Source organism: Canis lupus, chromosome 16, assembly GCF_048164855.1.
Source record: "Canis lupus baileyi chromosome 16, mCanLup2.hap1, whole genome shotgun sequence".
Classification (NCBI taxonomy): Eukaryota; Metazoa; Chordata; class Mammalia; order Carnivora; family Canidae; genus Canis; species Canis lupus.
Window position 1 is genome coordinate 12,451,439 of NC_132853.1, and position 21,797 is coordinate 12,473,235.

General features: G+C 64.2%; 1 protein-coding gene across 2 annotated transcripts; it reads right to left on the minus strand.

The window, feature by feature from the left end:
* Positions 1–81: 81 nt before the first annotated feature.
* On the minus strand, positions 82–20,165 carry ABCA2 (ATP binding cassette subfamily A member 2). Of its 2 annotated transcripts, none has more exons than XM_072778803.1 (48): positions 20,019–20,165; positions 16,104–16,197; positions 14,994–15,105; positions 14,751–14,914; positions 14,319–14,446; positions 14,025–14,135; positions 13,490–13,708; positions 12,784–13,001; positions 12,528–12,687; positions 11,661–11,789; positions 11,393–11,560; positions 11,219–11,315; positions 10,736–10,909; positions 10,558–10,660; positions 10,365–10,479; positions 9,992–10,182; positions 9,642–9,792; positions 9,365–9,569; positions 9,086–9,250; positions 8,810–8,990; positions 8,498–8,710; positions 8,218–8,414; positions 7,937–8,119; positions 7,533–7,717; positions 7,322–7,442; positions 6,771–7,010; positions 6,482–6,688; positions 6,110–6,212; positions 5,690–6,009; positions 5,385–5,598; positions 5,185–5,290; positions 4,973–5,084; positions 4,829–4,889; positions 4,575–4,749; positions 4,281–4,396; positions 4,053–4,200; positions 3,805–3,928; positions 3,548–3,680; positions 3,310–3,427; positions 2,740–2,918; positions 2,524–2,665; positions 2,324–2,458; positions 2,126–2,229; positions 1,951–2,043; positions 1,740–1,842; positions 1,533–1,670; positions 1,252–1,458; positions 82–864 (listed from the first exon to the last, which is right to left on the minus strand). In XM_072778803.1, the coding sequence occupies exons 1-48, from the start codon at positions 20,082–20,084 to the stop codon at positions 829–831; spliced, it is 7,164 nt and encodes a 2,387-aa protein (XP_072634904.1). In that variant the 5' UTR covers positions 20,085–20,165; the 3' UTR covers positions 82–828. The 2 variants fall into 2 exon arrangements, with proteins under 2 accessions (XP_072634904.1, XP_072634903.1); XM_072778802.1 differs by having other exon boundaries at positions 12,784–13,151.
* Between the last annotated feature and the right edge of the window lie 1,632 nt (positions 20,166–21,797).

The following is a 21,797-nucleotide window of genomic DNA, read 5'->3' on the forward strand; positions in this document are numbered from 1 at the left end:
CTGTAGGGAGGGGACCGAACCTCGGCGTCAGTGGGCCCATCTTCACCCCAGCACCCCGCTCCACACAGGCAAGCTTCCACGGGCTTTTGTGTTCATTTATTTAAAACAAACATCTGTGCGCTATGTACAGGTCTGGCTCCCGGGGGAGCGGGTATGGGGGGGGCCAAGCTGGGTGGGACAGCAAGGGAGCTGGGCGGGGGGGGGGATCTGGCCCCTTGTGTGGCCGGTGGGGCCAGCTTCTCCATTCCTGCCACCCAGCCCACCACCTTGAGACTGCCCCTCCCTGGTCCACGTCCATGGCTTCCCTCAGGTGGGGGCCTCCCTGCGTGAGAGCAAGATGAGGAAGCCTTTTCCCAAAGCAAAATAAATAACGTCCTGGGGACAAGACCTGCCCCAGCCTCCCTCAGCCCCAGACCGGCCATCGGTACCGGATGTCAGAGAAGAGCCCATTGAGGAGGTCAAGCCTGGCCAGCAGAGGGTCTGAGGGTGCCCAATGGCCTGTGTCACCCCAGGGGCCCTAGGGGTGGAGTGCAGAGCTGGACAGGGGCAGAGGCGAGGGGCTGGTCAGACCCCCAGGCTTTAAGGCAGAGCAGGGTGAGGGTGTGCGCAGCCCAGGGCCAGGCCAACCTTTGGCACAATCAGGGGAGGGCAGTGCGGTGGTCTCAGGCACAGCTGAGGCCAGGTGAAGGGCTGGAGGGAGTGTGAAGCCCTTGGTCCTGGACCTCCCACTCCAGGGCCTCGTGGGTGGGCACTGGGGGCACAGGGTGGGGCTTTGGCCACTGCCTGACTTCTGTCCCCACTGCATGTCCTTGAGCCAGCGCCTGATGGTCAGCAGAGCGTGTCCGTGTTGAAGGAGAGCTGGGCCTGGTGGGCAGATGGCAGGCCAGCCGGGCTTGAGAAGGTGTCTCCCGGGTCTAGGATGGGTACCCCGCCTCTGCCCCCCTTGAGTTCTCCCTCCTTGATGAGGCCTCTGGTGGCCTCTGCCTGCCAAGTCTGGTGGCTGCAGTGTTTCCGGCTCCCCCTACCTCCACCCCGCCCGTGTCTGAAATCCCACAGTTTCTAGCATGCCGTGGGGTCTGTGTCTGTCTGTGCCCAGGGCCCCTGTGTCTACCCTAGTGCTAGTATCAGAGGGACCCCTCTGTCTCCTTGAGCTTAGGACAGCAAGAATGTGCAGAGCCGCTCCCCCACCACACCTCCCCTCATGCAGAACCTGAGCCCTCTGGCCAGTCGGGCCCTGCAGACCCGGCTCACCCGCTCCTCCTCGAAGCTAATGAGACCCTCGTCTTCTGTGTCCAGGTCCTCAGGCTCATCGGCCACAAGTGCCCTTAACTCTGTGGGGGCAGGCCGGGGCCGGAAGAGGCTGAGCAGGCGGCCCAGGGGGGACCGCAGGGCTGAGGGCGGCTCTGTCTCCTGCTGCTCCAGGTTGTCGCTCTGCTTCTTGGCAAAGTTCACAAACACCTGGTGGGCAGCAGCAGGTGAGTGAGCAGGGGCCTGCCTAGGCTGTCTCCCCGCCCCTGACCTGGGGCACTCACGTTGTCCAGGGTGGTCTGGCTGACCGAGTAGTCTTCGATGCCCAGCACGCCTACCACCTGCTCCATCTTGCTGAACACCTGAGCCAGCGAGATATGCTCCGACTGGAGCTGGTACTGCACCTTCGTGTGGTGACGCTCCTGGGGGGGCACAGAGGTCAGAGGCCGCTCAGCGGACCCCCCAAGCCCTGTCCCTGGGGCCCCACCCACCTTGAGCACGGCCTCTGGAAAGTTCCGGTTGAAGAACCGCACCACATCCTTCACATTCTGGCTACTCTTGGTCCTCACCGTGATCATGTAGCCGTCTCCAAACCTGCAGAACAGGCCTGTGGCCCCATGTCCCCAGGCACCAGGGCAGTCCGTCCCCCACCTGCCATGGGCCCCCACGGCCTGCCACCCCACACTGGCCCCCTCGGCTTACCGGTTCTTCAGGTGCTGGATGCTGCCCAGACAACGCAGGCGCCCGTTCACCATGATGGCCAGCCGAGTGCACAGCGCCTCACACTCCTCCATGCTGCAGACAGAGACACAGGCTGGCATGGGGTGGGGGGGCACTGTGTGCAGAGCAGTGGTGGGGAGGGAGGGCAGGGACACACCTGTGTGACGTCAGCACCACGGAGCGCCCCGTCTTGATGAGGTCGAGAATGAGATTCCAGAGGAAGCGCCGGGCCTTGGGGTCCATGCCTGTGGTGGGCTCGTCCTGGGGGGGGTGTCAGGCTCAGTCACTGCAGCCCACTGCCCCTCCCCCCTCCCCCAAGAGGTGCAGCACCCACTGCCCCCCTACACTGGCTCACCAGGAAGATGAAGGCCGGGTAGCCGATGAGGGCAATGGCTGTGGACAGCTTCCTCTTGTTGCCTCCACTGTAGGTGCCCGCAGGCTTGTCCGCGTACTTGCTCAGCTCCAGCTTCTCCAGTGCCCAGTTGACCACCTGGGGGGGAAGGGACATCAAGGCCCACCCCTCCTCTGCCCTGCCCCTGCCGGGGCGCTGCCTACCCGGGCCTCGTCCTTCCAGGGGATGCCGCGGAGCCGCGTGTACAGCTGCAGGTGCTCCCGGGCTGTGAGCTCGTCGAACAGGGCATCGAACTGCGGGCAGTACCCCAGACTCTGCTGCACCTGGAGCAGCTCCTTGAGCACACTGGGGACACCATGACATCAGCACCCGCAGCCACAGCAGCCCCACCCGCCCGGGCGCCCGCCGCCCGCCTGCACCTGTGCCCGTTGACGAAGGCCTCGCCCCCAGTTGTGCTCTCGTCACCCGTCAGCATCTTGAAGGTGCTGGTCTTGCCCGCGCCGTTCACGCCCAGGAGGCCAAAGCACTCGCCGGGTCGCACGCCCAGGCACAGGCGGTCCACCGCCAGGATGCGGCCGATCTTCCGGGACTTGTACACCTGGTGGAGGGGAGGGGAGGGGAGGGGAGAGGGGAGGAGGGGAAGGAAGGGGGTGGCCCGCCAGGATAAGCAGGGCGGCAAGTCAGGCTGGCCGGCCCTCCAGCCACACCCCTACCTGGCCCCGCCCCCTGAAGAAACGCCCCCACTGGCCCCACCCCCAGAAACACGCCTCACTACCCCGCCCACACCGGAAAACACGCTCCCGCTGGCCCCACCCCCAGAAGCTTCCCACTGCCCTGCCCCCACTGGGAAACCCGCCCCCCACCTAGACCCCAATCCATCTAGAAGCACCCCCCCCAGGTTCCTCCCCACAGGAAACACACCCCCGCTGGCCCTGCCCCCTCCTGGGCTCGCCCCAACCTGGCCCCTCTCTCACAAGCCCAGGGCCCACCTTGGTCAGGTTCTCGATCTTGACCATGTCGTTGTCAGCATCCCCCCGCAGCACTCGCTGCCGCTCACTGGCCACATCCACATCATCCTCCACAGGCTTGGTAGAAACTGGCATCCGCCTGGGGACAAGGTGGGCAGGGCCATCACCCAGCCTCCCCAACACGCTCTGGCCATAGCAGGATGGCGGGCAGTGCCCAGCTTGACCACTGGCCCCACATCTCCCGGCACTCCCCACTCACTGTGGCTGCCGCAGGAAGTTGTACTGGCACATGATGGTGAGGAAGAAGCCCACGAAGCCTTCGACCGTCATGGCCACTAGCCCCCTGGTGACAATGTCCCACTCGAACGGGGACTTCATCTTGTCAAACTGGCCTGTGGGGCAGCCGGCTCAGGGCCTGTGCCTGGCGCCTCGGGAGCCCCCATCTGTCCCTGATGCCAGAATCCTCCATTTCCCAGCCAGGTGTGACCCACTCCGGGACCCCCAACCCCCGCTCACCAATCTTGGCGTAGTACTCATTGATGTACTCGTTGTAAGCCATCTCCATGAGCCCGTGGCCCAGGTTGTAGTTGGGGAAGATGAGGAAGCAGCTTTTCAGGTAACTATTGACGACCTTCAAGTCCTGGAGGGTTGCAGGTAGTCACTGGCACAGCCTGGCCCTGCTGCCCCACTGCCCACCATGCCCCACTGCCCACCATGGCCCACTGCCCTGCTGCTCGCCATGCCCCGTTGCCCCGTGGCCCCACCTTGTCATGCTCAAAGAGCTGCAGCAGGAAGGTGGCCACTGTGGCTGTGATGCCGATGAAGAGGTTGATGACAATGAGAAACACATACGCAGAGCTGGGGACCTCAAACCAGAAGGAGGCCGGGTACATGATGGGGGTGATAGACCACCTGCAGGTAGGCGGGTAGGGGCAGTCAGCAGGTGGCCTGCCCCCAGCCCAAGCCCCCACCCGCTGCCTGCTCCCCCTTACCCATAGAGCAGGAAGAGAGAGAGCACGGCAGGGAAGTTGGTGGGTGAAGTGTAGGCCGGCAGGTCAAACACAAACAGGATGATGACACAGCAGGTGGCTGGGACCAGATAGTTAAGCTACCAGAGCAGGGGTGGCAGGTGAGGGGCCCAGGAGCAGGGGTGAGGGGCCCCAGGGCAGGAGTGAGGGCTCGGGGTGGGGCAGGGCTGGGGGGCCTGGCAGGGGACAGGCAATGGGATGGCAGGGGTCCAGGGGTAAAAGGAACCCCCCCCCTCAGCCATGCAAGGAAGAGCACACCATGTCCCACACGTAGTTGGCGAGCCAGTAGATGACAGGGTTACAGCCGCTGACAAACTGCAGGTGCTTGGCCTTGGTGGACTTCTCAGCTACCAGGAAGACCACGAAGCTGGCTGGCACGAAGGACATGGCCACGATGATGAAGATGGCAATGACCACGTCTGTGCCCTGCAGCCTGGGGGCAGGGCAGACATCAGCCCTTGCCTGGCACCCACCCCACAGCAACACCCTGGCCCCCCGGTCCCCATACACACAGGTAATCCAGGGAGAGACTGGCACTCGTCTTGTTCATGGGGTGGTTGGTGACAGTGATGCCTACGGCACAGGGGAAGGCAGCCTCAGGGACCTGCTGCCGCCCCCGTGCCTGGCCCCACCCCACCCACCCCACTAAGGCGCACCATAGGCTGCCGGGTTGCCCTTGCTCTTGGGCAGGTTGGCGCGCAGGATGGCATTGTTGAGACTGTTGAGGTAGGTGGGCATGCTGTGGTAACCCTTGTTGTTGTAGAAAACCTGGAGAGACGCGGAGTCTGTGAGAGCCCTGTGGGTTCCTGTCCCCACCTGCACCCCTGGGCCAGAGCTGGAAGCCGCGAGGCCTGGGGCCACGGCTTACCTGGGCTGCCCTGCGTACCGCGATCTTCCGCACCATGACTGGGGCCCGGGCACCAAATGACACTGGGATGGACTTCTGGATATTGCCAAAGGTGATGGCCCCATACCTGGGCAGGTAGGTCAAGGGGCAGTGATTCCAAGCACACAGGGGACAGACTGCCCCCTCACCCACAGCTAGCATGCAACCCCCACCCAGCTCACCGGTGCAGCCGGAAGCGGTCAGAGGTGAAGAGCAAGTACTCAGAGACGTTGTGGCCCGTGATGTCAGTCAGGATGTCACCGGTGACCACCCGCATTTGGGGTGGGCGCCCGCCCACACCCCCTGGGCAGGAGAAGCCAGTGCCCTGCGCAGAGCAGGTGCAGCGAATGGGCTCCCGCACCAGGTGCGGCAAGGAGGGTGCCGACGTCCAGTTGTCTGCAGGCACAGCAGGTACCGCCAGCTCAGGCCCAGGCCATGCCCTGCCCGCCACCCCCCCCACAACCCCGGAAGCCTGGGGGAACCCTACCTGGCCCAGAGGTGGGGGGCAGAGAAGTATTCCAGGCCTGCAGTGGGTCATCCTCTGGAGACACTGGGGAGTCAGACGGAGCAGGCGAGGGCGGGGGTGGCACGAAGTTGGACAAAGGCAGCCCCTGTGTGAAGGACTCCAGGCACATGCTGTCAAAGAACCTGGCAGCCAACAGGCGGGACTCGCCACTGCTCAAGTTCAGCATGGGCCCCAGTGAGCCATTGGCTGGAGACTTGAGCACACAGGTGGCGCCCACACCCGATGGCAGCCGGAATGTGCTTACGAGCTGCTGGGGGCTGGCATCAGGCGACAGTCGCAACCTGGGGGTGGCCGCAGTGTGTCAGTGGGGAGATGCCCACCAGTCTCTGCTCTCCCTGCCCAGCCCCCCGTCCCCAAGGCTGCCCCTGTCAGCGGCCTCACCGGTACTCCTGGCGCTCCTCATTGGCATAGGGGATGAAGTTGCCACGGGGCTGGGTATAGTTGTGGTATTGTGAAGGTGACAGGACCAGTGGGGGCAGGTCACCTGGTGGGGCGCACGGAGGCCTGACCTGGTGCCGCTTACCTAGCAGCAACCTCAGGCCTAGGTCCTACCCCCCCATTCCTAAGACTCAGGGTCCAAGCCTGAGGTGTGGGTCCCCAGGGTGCTGGGGTTGCACACCATCCCCGAAGAGTGCCTGCCAGTCTCAGATGGAGTGCCCAGGCCCAGAGCGGGTGTGGTGGGGGAGGCACCACAGTCCCACTGGCATGGCCACCAGCCTCCTGATGTCCCTCTGCCTGGCCCAGTGGCCGTACCAATCTCAGGGACGGAGAGGGCCACGGTCATGGCCACGCAGACGAAGAAGGCAGGGAGCAGGATCTGGGAGGAGAGCGCCTTTGAGTTGCGGCGGGCGCAGTGGAAGCGTTTCACCAAGAGCCCGTGGAACTGGCGCATCTTCAACCACCAGCCCTCCAGTTTGCGGCTGCCCTGGCCAACCCTCGTGAGGGCCTCCGCCTCAGCTTCTGCACAGGGAGTGGGGGCTGAGCAGGCAGCCTGGGGCCACCCCACGGGGACCCCACCCAGCCCCGCCTGGCCGCCCCCCACCTTGCAGGCTGACGTTGTCGGGGTCCTGCAGGTTGTCAAAGAGGGGCCGGTAGTCGCCATAGACATCTGCGTAGGTGGCTCCCTCGTCACCGCGTGCAGAGCCCACGGAGGATGTGGACTGCAGCGACACCTGTGACTGTGCCAGCTCTGTGCACCGGGCCAGGCCGCCAGCAGGCGCCTCCCCCGGTGATGCCGGGCCCTCCGCCCCTGGTAGGGCATCCTTCCTGGACTCCTTCACATCTGTGGAGGGCCCGGGGAGGGGAGAAGTGGGACTGAGGCCTGCCTGGGATCCTGAGTCCCCATGCCCACCTACCCACCCACCCAAGGCCCTCAGCCTCCACCTCTGGGGAGCCCCAAGTCCCATGGCCACCTCCCTGCCCAGCCCCAGAGTTGTCCTCGGGGAGTCGGGACACCCTGTCCCACCCAGAAGTCCTTGGTCCCCAGAGAAGGGGGTAGAGTGAGCAGCCCCGGCCCCAGTCCAGGTCCTGGCTGGGAGGGGTGCCATGGAGAGGGGTGCTGTGGGACTCATGAGCAGCTCTGGGACCTCTCACCCGCCTCACTGTTCTCCAGAGACTGGTCCTCCTCCGACACCTTGAGAAAAACCTCCTCCAGCGTGGTGTCCATCAGCCCGAAGCTGCTCAAGTGCAGTGTGTCCAGACTCTGCTCCAGATGCTGTGAAAGAGCTGTGCGTGACCCCACCACAGTGCGGGCCCCCAGCAGGAACACACCCCACCCAAGCCCACTCCACCCTACACCCCTCACCTGGAAGAGACGCTCAAAAGCCCCCTTCTTGGCAGCCTCGCTCGGCAAAATGTAGGAGAGCTCTGTGCTCGTATCAGACACCAGCAGGCAGGAGGCCACGTGCTTGCGGATGAACTGGGAGACCTGGGGCTCTGAGCAGCTGCTCAGCTGGGTACGACCTGGGGGGCTTGCTGGCAGCCCTGGCTCTAGGAAGGGAGGGGAGCACAGAAGAGCTGCACTCGGGCTGGTGGAGGGGGATCCCAGCCAGGTCATGAGGGGGCCTGAAAAGAGGGAACCCCAGGCCCCACCAGGCATGCCAGGCTTACTGGGGCAGCAGCAGGCCCCCCCATCAAACTCACTGGCCTTGGAAAAGGGGTCCTGGGGTAGGAGGGCCTCAGGCTGGCCCAGGCAGCCTCTACACAGACCTTGGGGGTCCCCAGGCTCAGCAGGCCGCTTGACCAGAGTGAGACGGTAGCCATCCCCATAGGCGCCCTTGAGGAAGAGCGGGGAACCACAGCACTTGAGCTTCCCATGGGAGATGATGGCAATACGATCCCCGAGCAGGTCAGCCTCGTCCATGTGGTGGGTGGACAGCAAGATGGTGCGACCTGGGGGAGGCCAGGATTGGGGTCAGGGCACAGGGCTGGGACGGGGCAGGGCAGGCAGGGGCCACCCATCCCCTCCCGGTGCCCCACGGCCCACTCACCCGGCTTATACTTCAGGATGAGGTCCCAGATGGCTCGGCGTGCATAAGGGTCCACACCAGCAGTGGGCTCATCCAGGATGATGGCACGGGAGCCGCCCACGAAGGCGATGGCCACAGAGAGCTTGCGCTTCATGCCACCTGACAGCGTCTGCACCAGTGAGTGCCGCTTGTTGGAGAGCTCTAGGTCTTCAATCATCCTGAGGGCGGGACGGGGCATGTGGGCCCCCCCGACAGTGGGAGCACCCAACCCCAGCCCCGCCGCACCCCCGCCCCCACCCACTTGTCCATCTCTTTGCGGATCTCCTCCTGGGCCATGCTCTTGAGCCGTGAGTAGAACCAGAGGTGCTCCTCCACCGTGAGCCGGTCAAAGAGCACGTTGTGCTGTGGACACATGCCCAGATTCTTGCGGATCTCGTCCATCTCCGTGCGGATGTCGTGTCCGTAGATGGTGGCCGACCCCGAGGTTGGCGGGAACAAGCCAGTGAGGATGGACCTGAGTGGGTGGGCTGGCAAGGTCACAACCCCTACCTCCTGGAAGGAGCCCACCCTGCCGCCCACGTGGTGACAGAGCAGACTCTGGCCTGACACTCACATGGTAGTGGTCTTGCCAGCCCCATTGTGTCCCAGGAATGACACCACCTGGTTCTCATATAGGTTCAGGCTCAGCCTGTTTAAAGCCAACTTCTTGTCGTTCTTGTAGACCTTGGTGAGCTTGTCCACGCAGACTACCAGTGGCAGGTGAGTGGGTTCCTCCTCCATTCCCCGCATCTCCTCTGCACCAGGGCAGCAGGTCAGCTAAGGCTGCCCTGGGGCCCCCAACCCCAAAACCTAGTGATCACCCCAGCCACTGCCCTGGCACCCGCCTCACCCAAGCGCCGGCTCTCCATAGCACAGGCCTGGTCTTCCTCCATAACGCTGAGACGGGGGGCACGAGCCCATGGCCAGCTCCACTCCCAGGCCTCCGTACGCCCACTGCCCAGCCAGTAGGACTTCTGCAGTGGGAAGTACCAGGGCCGGGGTAGCCCATACATGCCTAAGGGTTGGAGAGCAGAAGGGAGGCTGACCCAGGGCCTGGGGTTGCTGTCCATGCCAATCCATGTGCCTTCCACTAGGGAGCCATATCCCCCCGCCAAGAGTTAGCTGGTACCTGGGTGCACAGCCTCTATGTACCACGTGAGCACGCCATAGACGGCTGCATCTATCATCAGCATAGTGACCGCCAGGAGCAGGTTGAAGTCATCACCTTCCACAGGTGACTGGCTGAACGTGTGCCACTGGATGCCCACACCTGCCACCTCGTACAGGGCAAAGTACTTGGAGCCCAGGCCGAAGGCTGTTGTGGACATCAGGGACTGAGGGGACAATGGTGTCAGTGGGGAAGGGGGCTGGATCCCACCCTCACCCCAGCCACCCCTGACCCTCACCGCAATGCACTTCTCAAAGGCAGTGATCTTGTCGTGGGCCACCTCCTCACGGATCGCCACATACATGTAGGGCACGTAGCTCAGGAAGTAGATGATGCCGCCGCAGGCGGAGGCCAGCTTGGCCTTGGAGTACAGCACAGACACCAGGAAGCTAGGGTAGGTGCGGCCACTGGCCGTCAGCCATACCTGACCCTTGGTACAGAGCCCAAAGCCCTCCTGGCGTGTCCCTGCTGGGGTCCAGAGCAGCTCCAGGATGGGTGCTTCTGTGTTTTTGGGGTCAATGCAAGGGCTACTCGGCCAGGACCCAAGCAAGGCCCCCTCCCAGCCTGCCGCCAGCCACACATGCTCACCAAAACATGATGGTGGCCACGGCATAGACGGCCAGGAAGAGCCAGATGATGAGCACGTGGCTGTGCATGAGCACCTGGCCATACTTGAGGATGGCCGTGAGTGCTGTCACAGAGATGGAGAGCTGCACAAAGCCAGTGATGAACCAGGCCACCCAGTGCACTGCGTTGTTCAGGCCCATCGTCTTCATCACCTGTGGGCAGGTGGGCATCGGGCTGGGGCAGGAGGCCTTGTGCTTGGGGCAGGGCACCAGGAAAGGGTGACCTGCCTCTGCCCTGCCGGCCAGGCCCAGGGAGGGAGAGGTGTCCACAGGCTGCCCCCCACCCTCATTCCTCCCCCGCCACCTCTGTGCCCCCCCCACCCCTGTCCCCCCACCTCCTTCAGCCGGTGTTCCTTCTCTGCTACAATGTGCTGGATAGTCATGGCCACGGAGTAGACCCAGGAAATCACCATGCAGAGCGGCATCATGTGCTCGATGACAAACAGGAAGCTGAGGTCCAGGCAGGGGCGTGAGGGGAGGGGCTTGGCCTGAGCCCCAGCCCCCAGGCCCCGGGAAACACACACTCACTCATCTCGCGTGTAGCAGGGGTAGGGAAACATCTGCACGTAGTTCCCAGGCTCCACCACATCGTGGCCCACGAAGGTGTTGATGATGGCTCGCTCCATCATGTCTACAGGCAGGAGGGGTCAGCCGCGGGGTTGGGGGTGGCCAGGCCTATCCCCGCAGCCCCAGGGGCGGCCCTCACCCTGGATCCAGACGAAGCCATACAAGAAGTAGAAGCGGCCCCCGGTGTTGGGCCCTGGGCGCCAGTAGGCCCGGCGGATCTCATTGGTTTTCTCCGTGAAGCTGGAGTTCTGGCGGATCTTGTAGTGCACGTGGGGTGGCAGGGAGCCATCCTTGCGGGTCTGGAAGATCACACCTGGGGACAGGATGAGGGTGGGTGGAGGGGCCGCCTGGGGACAGGATGAGGGGCAGGTGGGGGGCAGAGTGGGGGGCTGGCTGTGGGGGAGGGCCACGAGGGAGGGAGGGGTGTGAGGGAGGGGGCGCGACCAGGGACTGGGCAGTGCTGGGGCTTGAGGGGCGGGGCTGCAGGGGAGGAAAAGCCAGGGTGGGGTGAGGGTGCTAAAGGTGAGGGCGCACAGGAGCAGATAAAGGGGTCCTGGAGGGCAGCAGTAGAGAGACGGGAGGCTGGGGGGTCAGCAGAGCAGGGCTCGGGGGACCAGCTCACTGGCAAACACGGTGACATTGTCCTGGTAGGCCTGGTTGAGGGTATAGTTGACGATGCTCTCCTCGTCGGGAAAACCCTTGAAGATGTCCACACTCACCTGGGGGGAGAGGTGTTGTCGGGAGCTGGCCCTGAGCACCAGCCCCTTCACGCCAGCCCGGGGGCCTGTGTACCCACCTTGGACATGAACTGGATCCAGCCACAGGCCGCGTTGTCAATCGTGTCCAGCTGCTGCAGGAGTGCCGAGCCGTTGGGCAGAGAGAAGTTGTCCTGGCGCAGGGCGGGCGGCAGTTCCTCTAGGGATAGGTTCAGGGCTTCGGGGTGCAGCCGCAGCTCTGCCACATACTGGGGGTGGAGGGCCAGCTCAGAGGGCAGCCCAGGATGCAGCACTCCCCCGCCCCCCTCCTACTACCCCCCACCCCCCATCCCACCCCCACCCCCGCACCTGCTGTAGCCAGCGCAGGTGCTGCTGCAGCTTGCCCTGCTCCAGGAAGCTGCGGATCTCTGCAGAGATGTTGAGCCACACTTGCGCATAGTGGGTCACGTTGCCTACAAAGGCAAAGGTCTCGTTGGCCTGCAGAGGGTGAGGGCATGGGTCACAGGGCTCACAGAAAAAACCCCGCCAGCAAGGGGGTGGTCCAGTCCTTTGTCCCCCACCCGCCACCGCCCATGGCCCAGACAGTCCTCGCCAACAACCAACCTTGCTCAGGCACACTTCCACCTGGACACTCAAAACCCTCCCCTCCCTACCTTCCTGCCACTACCCCATACAACTGGCTCTGCCCAGGCTCCCTAATGTCACCCGCTGTGCCTTCACTGCCCCCACACATCCTCCACAGATGGAGGATGGATCCTCCACAGAGCCCCCTCCACAGACTCTCCTTCCTGGGCCATTTCCAGCCCTGGCTTCTACTTCCCCTGACAGGACTTCTCCCTGGAATGGCCACAGACATTCTGCCCTCAGCGGGACGCTCCCATGCCACCCAGCTGCCCCACCCAGATCTCGCCCATCGGGGGCTGCTCTGGAGGGTCTCTGTCCAAACCAGCAGGGCCAGCCTTGCACCTCCCCAGCCAGGCCAGGACCCTGAACCTTGCCAGGGGCCCCTGCATCTCCAACGCCCCCATCAATCCTCCCACCCCCCCAAACCAAGTCAGGGCTCCCGTGCCTGGGCTACAGCCTCCTCCGTGCCAGTTCTACTGACCCTCCTCTGCATGGGGGTCTCTGGCCTGCACAGCCCCTCTACCCAGATCCGTCAGCTTCTGCCCCAGGAAGCACATGCAGCTCGAACCCCAACCAGCGAGACTTGCGAACCTTGAGGATGACGCGGTCGGCCTCGGAGCCCGCTGGTGCGTACAGGATCTTGGGATTGCTGGTCATGAGGTGCACAAGAAGGCCCAAGTTCCGCTGCTCCTTGCTTGTGAAGCCCAGGGAGCTCATGTTGCCCTGCCGCAGTGCCTCGGGCTCGATGGTGCTAGGGTGGGGCCGGGGCATTAGGGGTGCCAGGTTGGGGGTGGGGGTCAGGTCCTGCTCCTATCTGTCCCTGTCCCCTTTCCCCGTGCCCACCTACCGGTTGTTGCCACACAGGATGGGCTGCAGGCCAGCCCAGAGCTGCACAAAGGCGGAGCACTGTCCCTGCAGTGCATCGGAGGGGGCTGGAGCCGCGGCGGATGGGGCACCCTCCTCCACTGTGGAGTTGGAGCTCGTGCCCACCGCAGCCGCAGTGCCATTGGCTGTCCTTCCAGGGCTGCTGGCCGGGGGCCCTGGAGCACGGCGAGCGCAGGCGCCCTGGGGCAGCAGCAGGGCCAGAGCTGAGAGGATGTCCACATCCTGCAGAACTTTCTGGGCATCCAGCAGATCCTCCAGCAGTGCCTGCAGCCGCTGTGGTGATGCTGGCTGCTGCTGGGGAACTGAGCCGTTGGGGGTGTCCAGGCCCAGCTGAGGGGAAATGGGCCATGTGGGGAAATGCAGACCCAGGAGAGGGAGCAGGGCCCAGGGACGGATCTGAAGGTGGGTATTTGAGGTCAAGGGTAGAGGAGGCAGGATGCAGGCTGGGATGAGAGAGGCTGAGGAAGAGTCTGCATCCTGGGGGCAGGGGCACACTGACTGGGGCTGGGAAATAGTCTAGGAGGAGGATGTGGGGCATGGCTCTACTGGGAGTATGTGGGACATCCACCACAAGCATACCCCACTCACAGCCCTGGGCCCAAGGAACCCCAGCATCTCCTCCAGCCCAGGCGGTGGACCCGTGGGCCAGTGGGCAGGCAGGCGCTCACCTGCTGGGCAATCTTGGCCACATCCAGCTGGTTCTGGAGCTCAGCAGCCAGCCCAGAGAAGCGCTGGGCACGGGCTGTGGCCCGCCCACTGCAGACAGCATCCCGGTAGCCCTGCAGTGCTGTCTGCTGACCCTGGGACACCGTGAGGATGCGGCCTAGCTCCCTAGAGCCCCGTGTACATGTGAGTTGCTCCAGGAGGGCAGGGGCCAACAGCAGCTCCTGGGGGAGGGGTGCAGGGGAACAGCTGAGAGATCACCTCAACCAAGAGGAGACCAAGGCCTTAGCCCACAGAGGCCACAGGTCTCCCCCGAACTGTGCCAGGTCCAAGACAACCTAGGGGCTGTGATGGGGCGGGGAGCACATCACTGTCCTGCCTTCCCCTTCCCCATGCTGCCAGCCACAGACTCCCAGGGACCCCCCTCACCCCCAGGAAAAGTTCAGAATTCTCACAGGGACCTCTTTCTTCACCCACCGAGGCAGAAACACCCACCAGAGGCAGGCGGCATGCTCCCATCCCACTAACAGATTCTCTCACCTCCATCCGGAATAGGGGATTGCTACCCAGGCGGCGCCAGGGATCCTGACCCCTGGGGAGGCCCGACCCCACTTCTAGGGCAGGTGAAGGGCCAAAGAGCAGGTGATAGACCTGGGGCATAAAGGGGGCATGGCTCAGGCCAGGAGGTTCCAGAGCTTGGCCCCAGTGTCGCCTCAGAGCCCCACATCCCTCATCATTGCTCTCCATTCCCACAAGCAGGGGACCGACTGCCCAGGGCTAGGAGCTGCCCCGAGAGGGGACACGTGCCCACTGCTGGCGCTCGTCCCACCTCACCTCGGGCAAATCCACCTGGGCAGCCAGGAGAGCCTGGGCCGTGTTGTTAGGTAGTGACAGGTTCTGCATCAGGAAGCGACAGAGCTCCCGTGGATCCCTGGCCACCGAGCCCAGAGAGAAGGAGGACGCTGGACAGGCAGAAGGATGCACTAAGGGCCAGTCAGGCCCGGGTCAAGGCAGCCCGAACAGGCACAGAGCCAAGCTGCCCGCACCAGGCACAGGCTCAGGCACAGGTGCAGGCAGCTCTGCTAGGTCGGCCTGAGCATGGAGCACGTTCGCCCCAGGAACTCGGAGCAACGGTTCAGACTGAGGCCCAGACACAGGTCCGCGGGCAGGAGTGACCAAGCTGGGGTTTGAACCCAGGTGACACCAGACCTTGGGTCTCAAGCCCCTCCTCCCCACAGAGGCCCTGCCCAGACTGCCCGGGCGCACCTGTAGGTCTGTCCAAGCGGCTCTCCCAGGTGTCAGGGCCCAAGCGGAGGGCCTCCAGGTGCTGGCGCAGGGCCTCGAGCTCCGAGCCCAGGCTGGGTCGTGCCGGGTCGAACAGGTTGCCCTCCTCCACCACGCGGTTGAGGCGCTCCAGCAGCTGAGTGACCCTGCACCACCACCAGAGGTCACCCATGGCCCCTGCGGCCCAGGGTGGGGGTGGGGGTGGCAGGGGGCAGGGGCACTCACGTGGAGTTGGCGTACTGCAGGAAGCCAAACTCGTCTCTCTGGCCATCAGGACACAGAGACTGCATGACGGGCAGGATGCCAGCAGAGGTGAGAGGTGCTGCTGTGTAGAAGGCTGCAGGGGGTGGTCAGGGCAGGTGAGAGGGCCCGAGGAGTGTGGACAGGAGGGGACAGGGAGAGGAGTCAAGAAAGGGGAGGGAGACGAAGTCCAAATAGAGAAAGTGAGAGAAAGTCAGGGAGGAAAAGCAGCTTCAGGCAGCAGATAAGGGCAGAGGGCCAGGCATTTGGGTGCAAATGACCCCAGCAGGTCAGAGGTCAGAGAGTGTCTCTCCATCTCTTCCACACAACTCCCAAGGTGTCCCTCATCCCTCAGCCAGCCCAGGCCAAGATGCCTGATGCTTTCCCCATGGATTCAAGTGTGGCACTGCCTACAGAGCCCAGGGGAGCATGAGGGGCCCCCAGTGGGCAGTGACCTCTGACCTCTCTGGCCAGGTGGTTAGCAAAGTGAATGCAGAAGTGCACAGGGGTCCGAGGGGCAAGCAGCCAGGTGACCTTGCCCCACAGGGCAGAGCCAGGCGACCCCACAGAGAGACAGATGCCCCCCAGAAGCTTGACGTGGGAGCCACCAGGGTCCAGGCACCCTTCAGGACCCACCACCCCTCATCCCTGTGCACCAGCTATTCCTGACAGTGGGCAGGGGGTTCTGGAGGATGTAGCCAGGCCAGGAGAGGCTGCGGCACTAGGGTTAATGCACTTGGGTTAATGTAAGCAGGGGCAGGGCGTGCTTAGGCCGCACCAGGAGGGCTGCTCACTTACAGACTGCATGCAGGCCCAGGAGGAGGACAAGAGACCATGCAGGGGAGGGGCAAAACAGAACAGAGGAGGACAGTGAGGGACGGCCACCATGGCCAGCCCTGTCTTCAAGCCCAGCTGGGTGGCGCGGCCAGGGACTACTCAGGGGAGCAGGCTCACGGGCCCCATGGGGGCAGCATGGCAGCTGGGACACACGTGCAGGCATGTGCACCCAGGGAATGCACGTGTGACACGGTGAGGGCCGCCTGTCCCCCACTGCCCACCCAGCTGTGCCCCAAGACCAGCCCTGAGGACACCCACCTTCCTTCACAGAGATGGTCGGTTTCTTCTGCCGAAGCCCCAGCAGAATGAAGAAGAGGACCAGAGGAATGAAGATCTCAAAGGCCAAGACCCACTGGAAAGGGCGGGCTGAGTAAGGCTGCCTGCCGCAGGCTGGACAGGACAGAGCCCGGTTCTCCCCTCCACAGACGTCCGGCCCTGTCCAGCCCCACATACCGCCCCCCAACAGAGTTTGCCTCCCCTTTCTTCAAGGGCCTTTCTGATGCGCGAGAGCATGATGCCGTCTGGCCCAAGCACATCAGTGCTCCCACCCCCCAGCCAAGGTCTGATTTGCCAGCTGGGACAAACCAGCCAGCTTGTGGTCTACTATGACCTGTGCATCTGCCCAGCTCAGCTTCTCCTTCCACACCTTCTCCTGGCTAGGATCTGGAGGTGGGCTGGGGGACTATCTACAGCTCCCATACTGCCCCAGGGTCAGCCCTCCTCATTGTGACGGCACCGTTACACCCTCCTAAAGAACCCAGGGAGACAAGGCCTGGATAAGGGGAGGCATGGCTCTAGCCCAGGGCCCTGAGCCTCTGGGAAAACCTGCTTAGAGGTCTGACGGCCCTGAGTCCCTGACACAGGGGTGCCCTGTCCTGCTCTGGGCCTGCTCCCTCACCCCGTGTGGCTCAGTTGGGCTTGGCAGCCCCCCCCCCCCCCACAGGACTCTGTTCAGTCTTCCCAGGACTGCTCCTGCCACCCCAGCGGGGCAGCAAGGTGAGCCCTGGTGGAACGTGCTCTGAGTAGCAAAGGAAGACCAGAAGCAACAGAGCCCCAGGCCTCTGGAAAACGGGAGGACTTGCTACAGTTTGTGATATGGCCACCTGTCCTAGTCCGGGGAAGGAAGGTGGATAGCCCCCCCGCCCCCACCCCCCGACCAGGTCTTCTCTGAGGACCAAGTTTCCTTCACCCTCACCCCCGACCCCAAAACAGACTCCAGAGTCCCCACCCCAGTGGCATTCCATCTGGCCCAGCACCCGAGCTCCCGGCCCCCTAGGGTGAAACAGCCGCTGTTGTTTACCGTGCTTTGACAATAGTGCTCTGTGGTCTGGAACACCCCACTGTGTGTCTGCACCCTACGCCTGCCCCAGTCTGTGCCAGCCTCCACCATCACCCCCCCCTGAGCCAGGATCCAGCCAGCCTAGGGCTAGCCAAGGAGGCACCATGGACACCCACAGGGCTGGGGACAAGCACCTATGCCACACACATGTACCTAGAGCAAGAGTGGCTGCATGCAAGTGGCGGTGCAGGTGGCCAGGGTCATAGCCATGGTACCAGCCCCACCCACACCCGCCCTGCCACTGGGCAGGCACCTCCACCGTGTAACTGCAGCAACAGGCCAGGGCTACCTCCTCATTGCTATAGCAACGGCGGCGCAGGAGCTGCTGGGAGGAGGGAAGCCTGCTTGGCGGGCGGGCGGGCGGGCAGGCAGGCGGCCAGAGGGGCATCTGGTTACAGGCAGGCAGCACAGGTTCGGCCCTACCTGGGAGCCCCACCTGGACACCCCATGGCGGCCTGCAGGGTGGTCAAACCCTGGTTCCTCAGGGGTAGCCCAGCGCCCCCATGGTGTCCCAGGGCCTGAGGGCCCACTCCAAGCCTGAGCCACCTCCTGCTATGTCAAGGGGAGAAAAGAGGAGAACTGAACACGAAAGAGCCTCTCAACCCAGCGATGAGGCCACAGCAGCCCCAGGGCCGACCTCTGCCCAGCTCAGAGGGGACAGGCGACACTCAGAGATGAAGAAAGACAGATACAGAGGTCTTTGGTTCCTACTCTCCAAACCAAGCTTTCAGGAGGCGCACTCTGACCCCCAGAGAAGTGCACAGCCTGCAGGGCAAAATGTCTCTTGGCTAAGCCCACAGGTCTAACTCTGAAGCCCAAGACCCTGCTGGGAAAGTGGGGGGGCCAGCAGGAGTGTGCCAGGCATCTGGCCAGCCCTAGCCCCAGCCCCAGGGACAAGCCCAGCAAGGCCTTAGCCCCCGTGAAGGAAGAATTTTGGATTTGCTGGGGTCTTGGGCCAAGGACCTCCATACAGCCTACCCAGTTCCTGGTACTGCTGCTGCATACATGGGCCCAAGGAGATTCTAGGGAAGACCAACCTAGCAGGTGGGGGCTGCTCCCGGGTGTCTGGCAGTAGACAGCTCCCACCTGTTTGCCAGGTGCCCCACAGGCCACTGCTCCTTCTCTGAGCCTTGAGATCCCCAGGGGATTTAGGGGCCATCATCCCAGCCTCTGCTCCCAGCCCCTGGGGGCTCTTACTGCCAAGAACCCTGGGACTAATACTAATGGTGCCCACATTCCAATCCCCTTTCCTCCTCTGAGCTCTGCCCTGGTGTCCCCGGTAACCTGAAATCAGAACCAGGGGGAGCTGCACCAGAGGCCACAGGCCTGATCCATGGGACCCAGTGCCAGCCAGACCCAGGCACGTGGGCAGGGAGTGTACTCAACCCTGGTTCCCCACCAGGCTCAGGTGCCTGGGGGACTCCTGCCAGGCCACAGTAATGACGTCCACCCTGCCCTGTTTGCAGTCCTGGGCTTCTCATTATGCACTTCAAAGCCCTTCTCAAGGAGAGACCCTGGCAAGAGCTCATCAGCCCAAGGGGACTCAGAGCCAGGTGGCAAAGGAGCCTCTCAGGCCCCAGGTGGGCCAGAGGATGCTTTGTCCTCAGGCCCCAGATCTGGACCCCAGCCTGCTTGGGGCCTCGTTGTGGAAAATTCCCAGGGCCCATTCAGAAACCCCAGCTGTCCAGGCCTCTCGATGGTCTATGTGCTGCTGTCAGGACATCAGAACAACAGGAGATGCCCCTGCCCTTCCCAGAGCAAGCGTGGCAAGGGCCAGCGTGATGACATCCATACCGACCCAGGCTGGCTTCTGTCCCTGACAGCTGCTGTGGCCCGCACCCTCAGGCCCCCGGCTGCCCCAGGCACAGGGCAGAGAGCTGGGGTGCTTGGTACTCACAGCTCCAAACAGCAGGACCTGACTCCCAGAGGAGGCTGGGGTTGGGGAGGTCAGCCTCAGGAAGGACTGCCCCAAAGGACAAAAGGGTACAGGGATGCAGCCTAACCCATGCTGGCCCAGCAAGGACATTCTCCTTGGTGAGAGAGCAGGAGCAAGGGCCAGCGGACTTGCGGGAAGGGGGAGGAGGAGGAGGAGAAGGAGGAGGAGGAGGAGGAGAAGGAGGAGGAGGAGGAGAAGGAGGAGGAGGAGGAGGAGGAGAAGGAGAAGGAGGAGGAGGAGGAGGAGAAGGAGAAAGAGGAGGAGGAGGAGGAGGAGGAGGAGGAGAAGGATGAGGAGGAGGAGGAGAAGGATGAGGAGGAGGAGGAGAAGGATGATGAGGAGGAGGAGGAGAAGGATGAGGAGGAGGAGGAGGAGGAGGAGAAGGATAAGGATGAGGAGGAGGAGGAGGAGGAGGAGGAAGAGGAGTGTCTGCCCAAGGGCAGAAGGGTGGTGCAGGGAGGAAGAGGCAGGGTCCCTGCAGGGACTCCAGGGGGGCTGAGCACAGAAACCAAGGACTTTCATAGTTAGGAAGAGTCCACCATATCAGCCCTCTGTTCGTCTCCGGAACCAGGGCCTCCCGCGACCCCAGGGTCCTGGGGCCGCTCGGCCCCCCTACTCGTGCGGCTGGCCCCAAAGCGGGCGCGGCGCGGGGCACCCATCCCGTGACTCAGCCGAGCACCGCGAATGTCAGCTGGCGCGGGCCGCGGCCGGCGGGCCGAGCGCGTCCCCGGAGACCAGAGGCTGCAGCAGGCAAGGGCGGGCGGGGTCCCGCGCCCGCCCGGGGTCTGCGCGCGCCCGGCCCGGCCACACGTGCGCGCGGAAAGCGCGCCGCTGGCCCCAGTGCGCGCGACCTCGGGGTGGGGTGGGGGGCAGGCCGGGAGGCGCGCGGGTCGCTCACCGGGCTCCGGCGCTTCAGCGTCACGTTCTTCCAGAGCAGCAGCTGCAGCTGGTGCAGGAAGCCCATGGCGGGGCCGCTCTCCCGCCGCCTTCGCGCCGCGGCCCGCTCCTCTGCGCGCCCCACCGGCCCCGCCGCCCGCCGCGCCGCTCGGCATCGCCCGCGCGGGGCGGGGTCTCGAGCGTCCGGGACCGGCTCGGCGCTGGCTCCGCCCCGGCGGCCGCGGTGACAGCCACTCGCCCCGCCCCCGCTTAAAGGCGCCGCGCCGCATCCGGAGACCCCGCCGCGTTGCCAGGCGATTCCTGCAGCTCCACCCCTCCATCGCTCCCGGCGTCGAAGTGACTTGCGCACAGCTTCCCTCTAAACCCCGGACTTACGCCCTCTAGGGCGCTCGGGGGCCCCGGGCCGGCGTGCAGCAGCCCCTCTCCCCCGTGGAATCCTCACGCAGAGGCGCCCGGAGGGGAAGCCGAGGGGGTGCAGCACCTCCACCCGCCCACGCAGCAGTGGACGTCAGAGCCAGGGCTCCGGGGCCCCAGGGTTACTGCCTGGCTGGAAAAGTGTAGCCGCCCACACGTGGGGACCCGGGGATCCCACCTGTGCAGGGCGGGCAATGTCTGTCCTCAAGTCTTCAAGAATCAGAATCCTGGCCCCCCGCGTCTTAAGGGAGGGGATGGGCGCTTGTGAGGGGGCTGCAGGGGACTGTCCCACCGTTGTGAGACTTTCCTGGGTGCGTCCTGAGTGAGCCACTTGGTGACCGAGTGGCAGGACAGGCCTGGTGGGGCTCAAGCCCAGGACAGCTGATCCCTGCAGGTGGAGTGGACAGAGTGCTTGAGGAAACAGGGTGCCCCCTGGGGTGGGAGCTCACTCTTCTCCCCAGATCCCACCAGCTCTGGCCCCTGCAGATGGGAGTCTGTGGGCAGTGAATTCTGGAGGACCAGGCTGCAGCTTCCCAGGGTGGCCAGCAGAGGACAGCAGACGGCAGGGGACCCTTGTGGGTGGCTCTGATGGCTTTGCCCCAATCTCAGTCTCCCCACGTGCCCACGGGATGTCCGGTGTCTGGGGTGCACATAGACTGGTCCCTATGCTGGATGGCAGGTTTTGGGGGATTGCAGCTGCCTGCCCCTTCCCAGCTCCTCCTTCCCAGTGTTGCAGGGCAGAGGGTCAGCATGTGCAGCTAGGTCACGGCAGGAAATCACTGGCAAGCCTTTCCCACAAGCCACTGTCAAGGGAGGGGGCAGCTTCCTGCCTTCTGGTGCAGCCCACCCCCACCGGGGTAGGGACAAATCCTGACCTCTGCCCCAGGGGCTCAGTCCATTGGGGCCCCCGCCTGTAGCACCAGCTTCTCCTCTCCTCCCCCAACAGGCAGCCTGCCTCCCCTGGCGGGGGGGGGGGGGGGGGGGGGGGGGCTCCCCTGGCTGCCCATGTGGGCAGAGAGAACCCTACATCACAAATCAGATCCTGTCACACCCCAGACACCCCTGCAGCCTGAAAATGAAATCCCAGGGCCTCCAGCAAGCTGCACCTTTGAGACCCCAGCCAGGTTTCAGGCCTTGGTACCCCCTACTCTGTACCCACCTTGGCCTTTTGGGCGTCAGGGAAGGCCCTCGACTGTCATGCCATTGACTTAGCAGGGGTTGAAGGGAGCTAGGAGCACGGGCCAAGCGGTATGGGAGAGGGTCTCTGGAGCACGCGGCCCAGAGGCCTTGAGGAGAACAGGGCAGTCTGTGTTATAGGAGGGTGAGGTGGCAGGGGGAGGGCAGATAGGCCAACACTCTGCACACA

Coding starts and splice junctions, on each gene's coding strand:
- ABCA2 (XM_072778802.1), bottom strand. CDS start 20,084: ATGGGCTTCCTGCACCAGCTGCAGCTGCTGCTCTGGAAGAACGTGACG. Junction 9,570..9,641: donor CCTTTGAGAAGTGCATTGCG/GTGAGGGTCAGG, acceptor TTGTCCCCTCAG/TCCCTGATGTCCACAACAGC. Junction 8,120..8,217: donor CATCCTGAAGTATAAGCCGG/GTGAGTGGGCCG, acceptor GGCCTCCCCCAG/GTCGCACCATCTTGCTGTCC.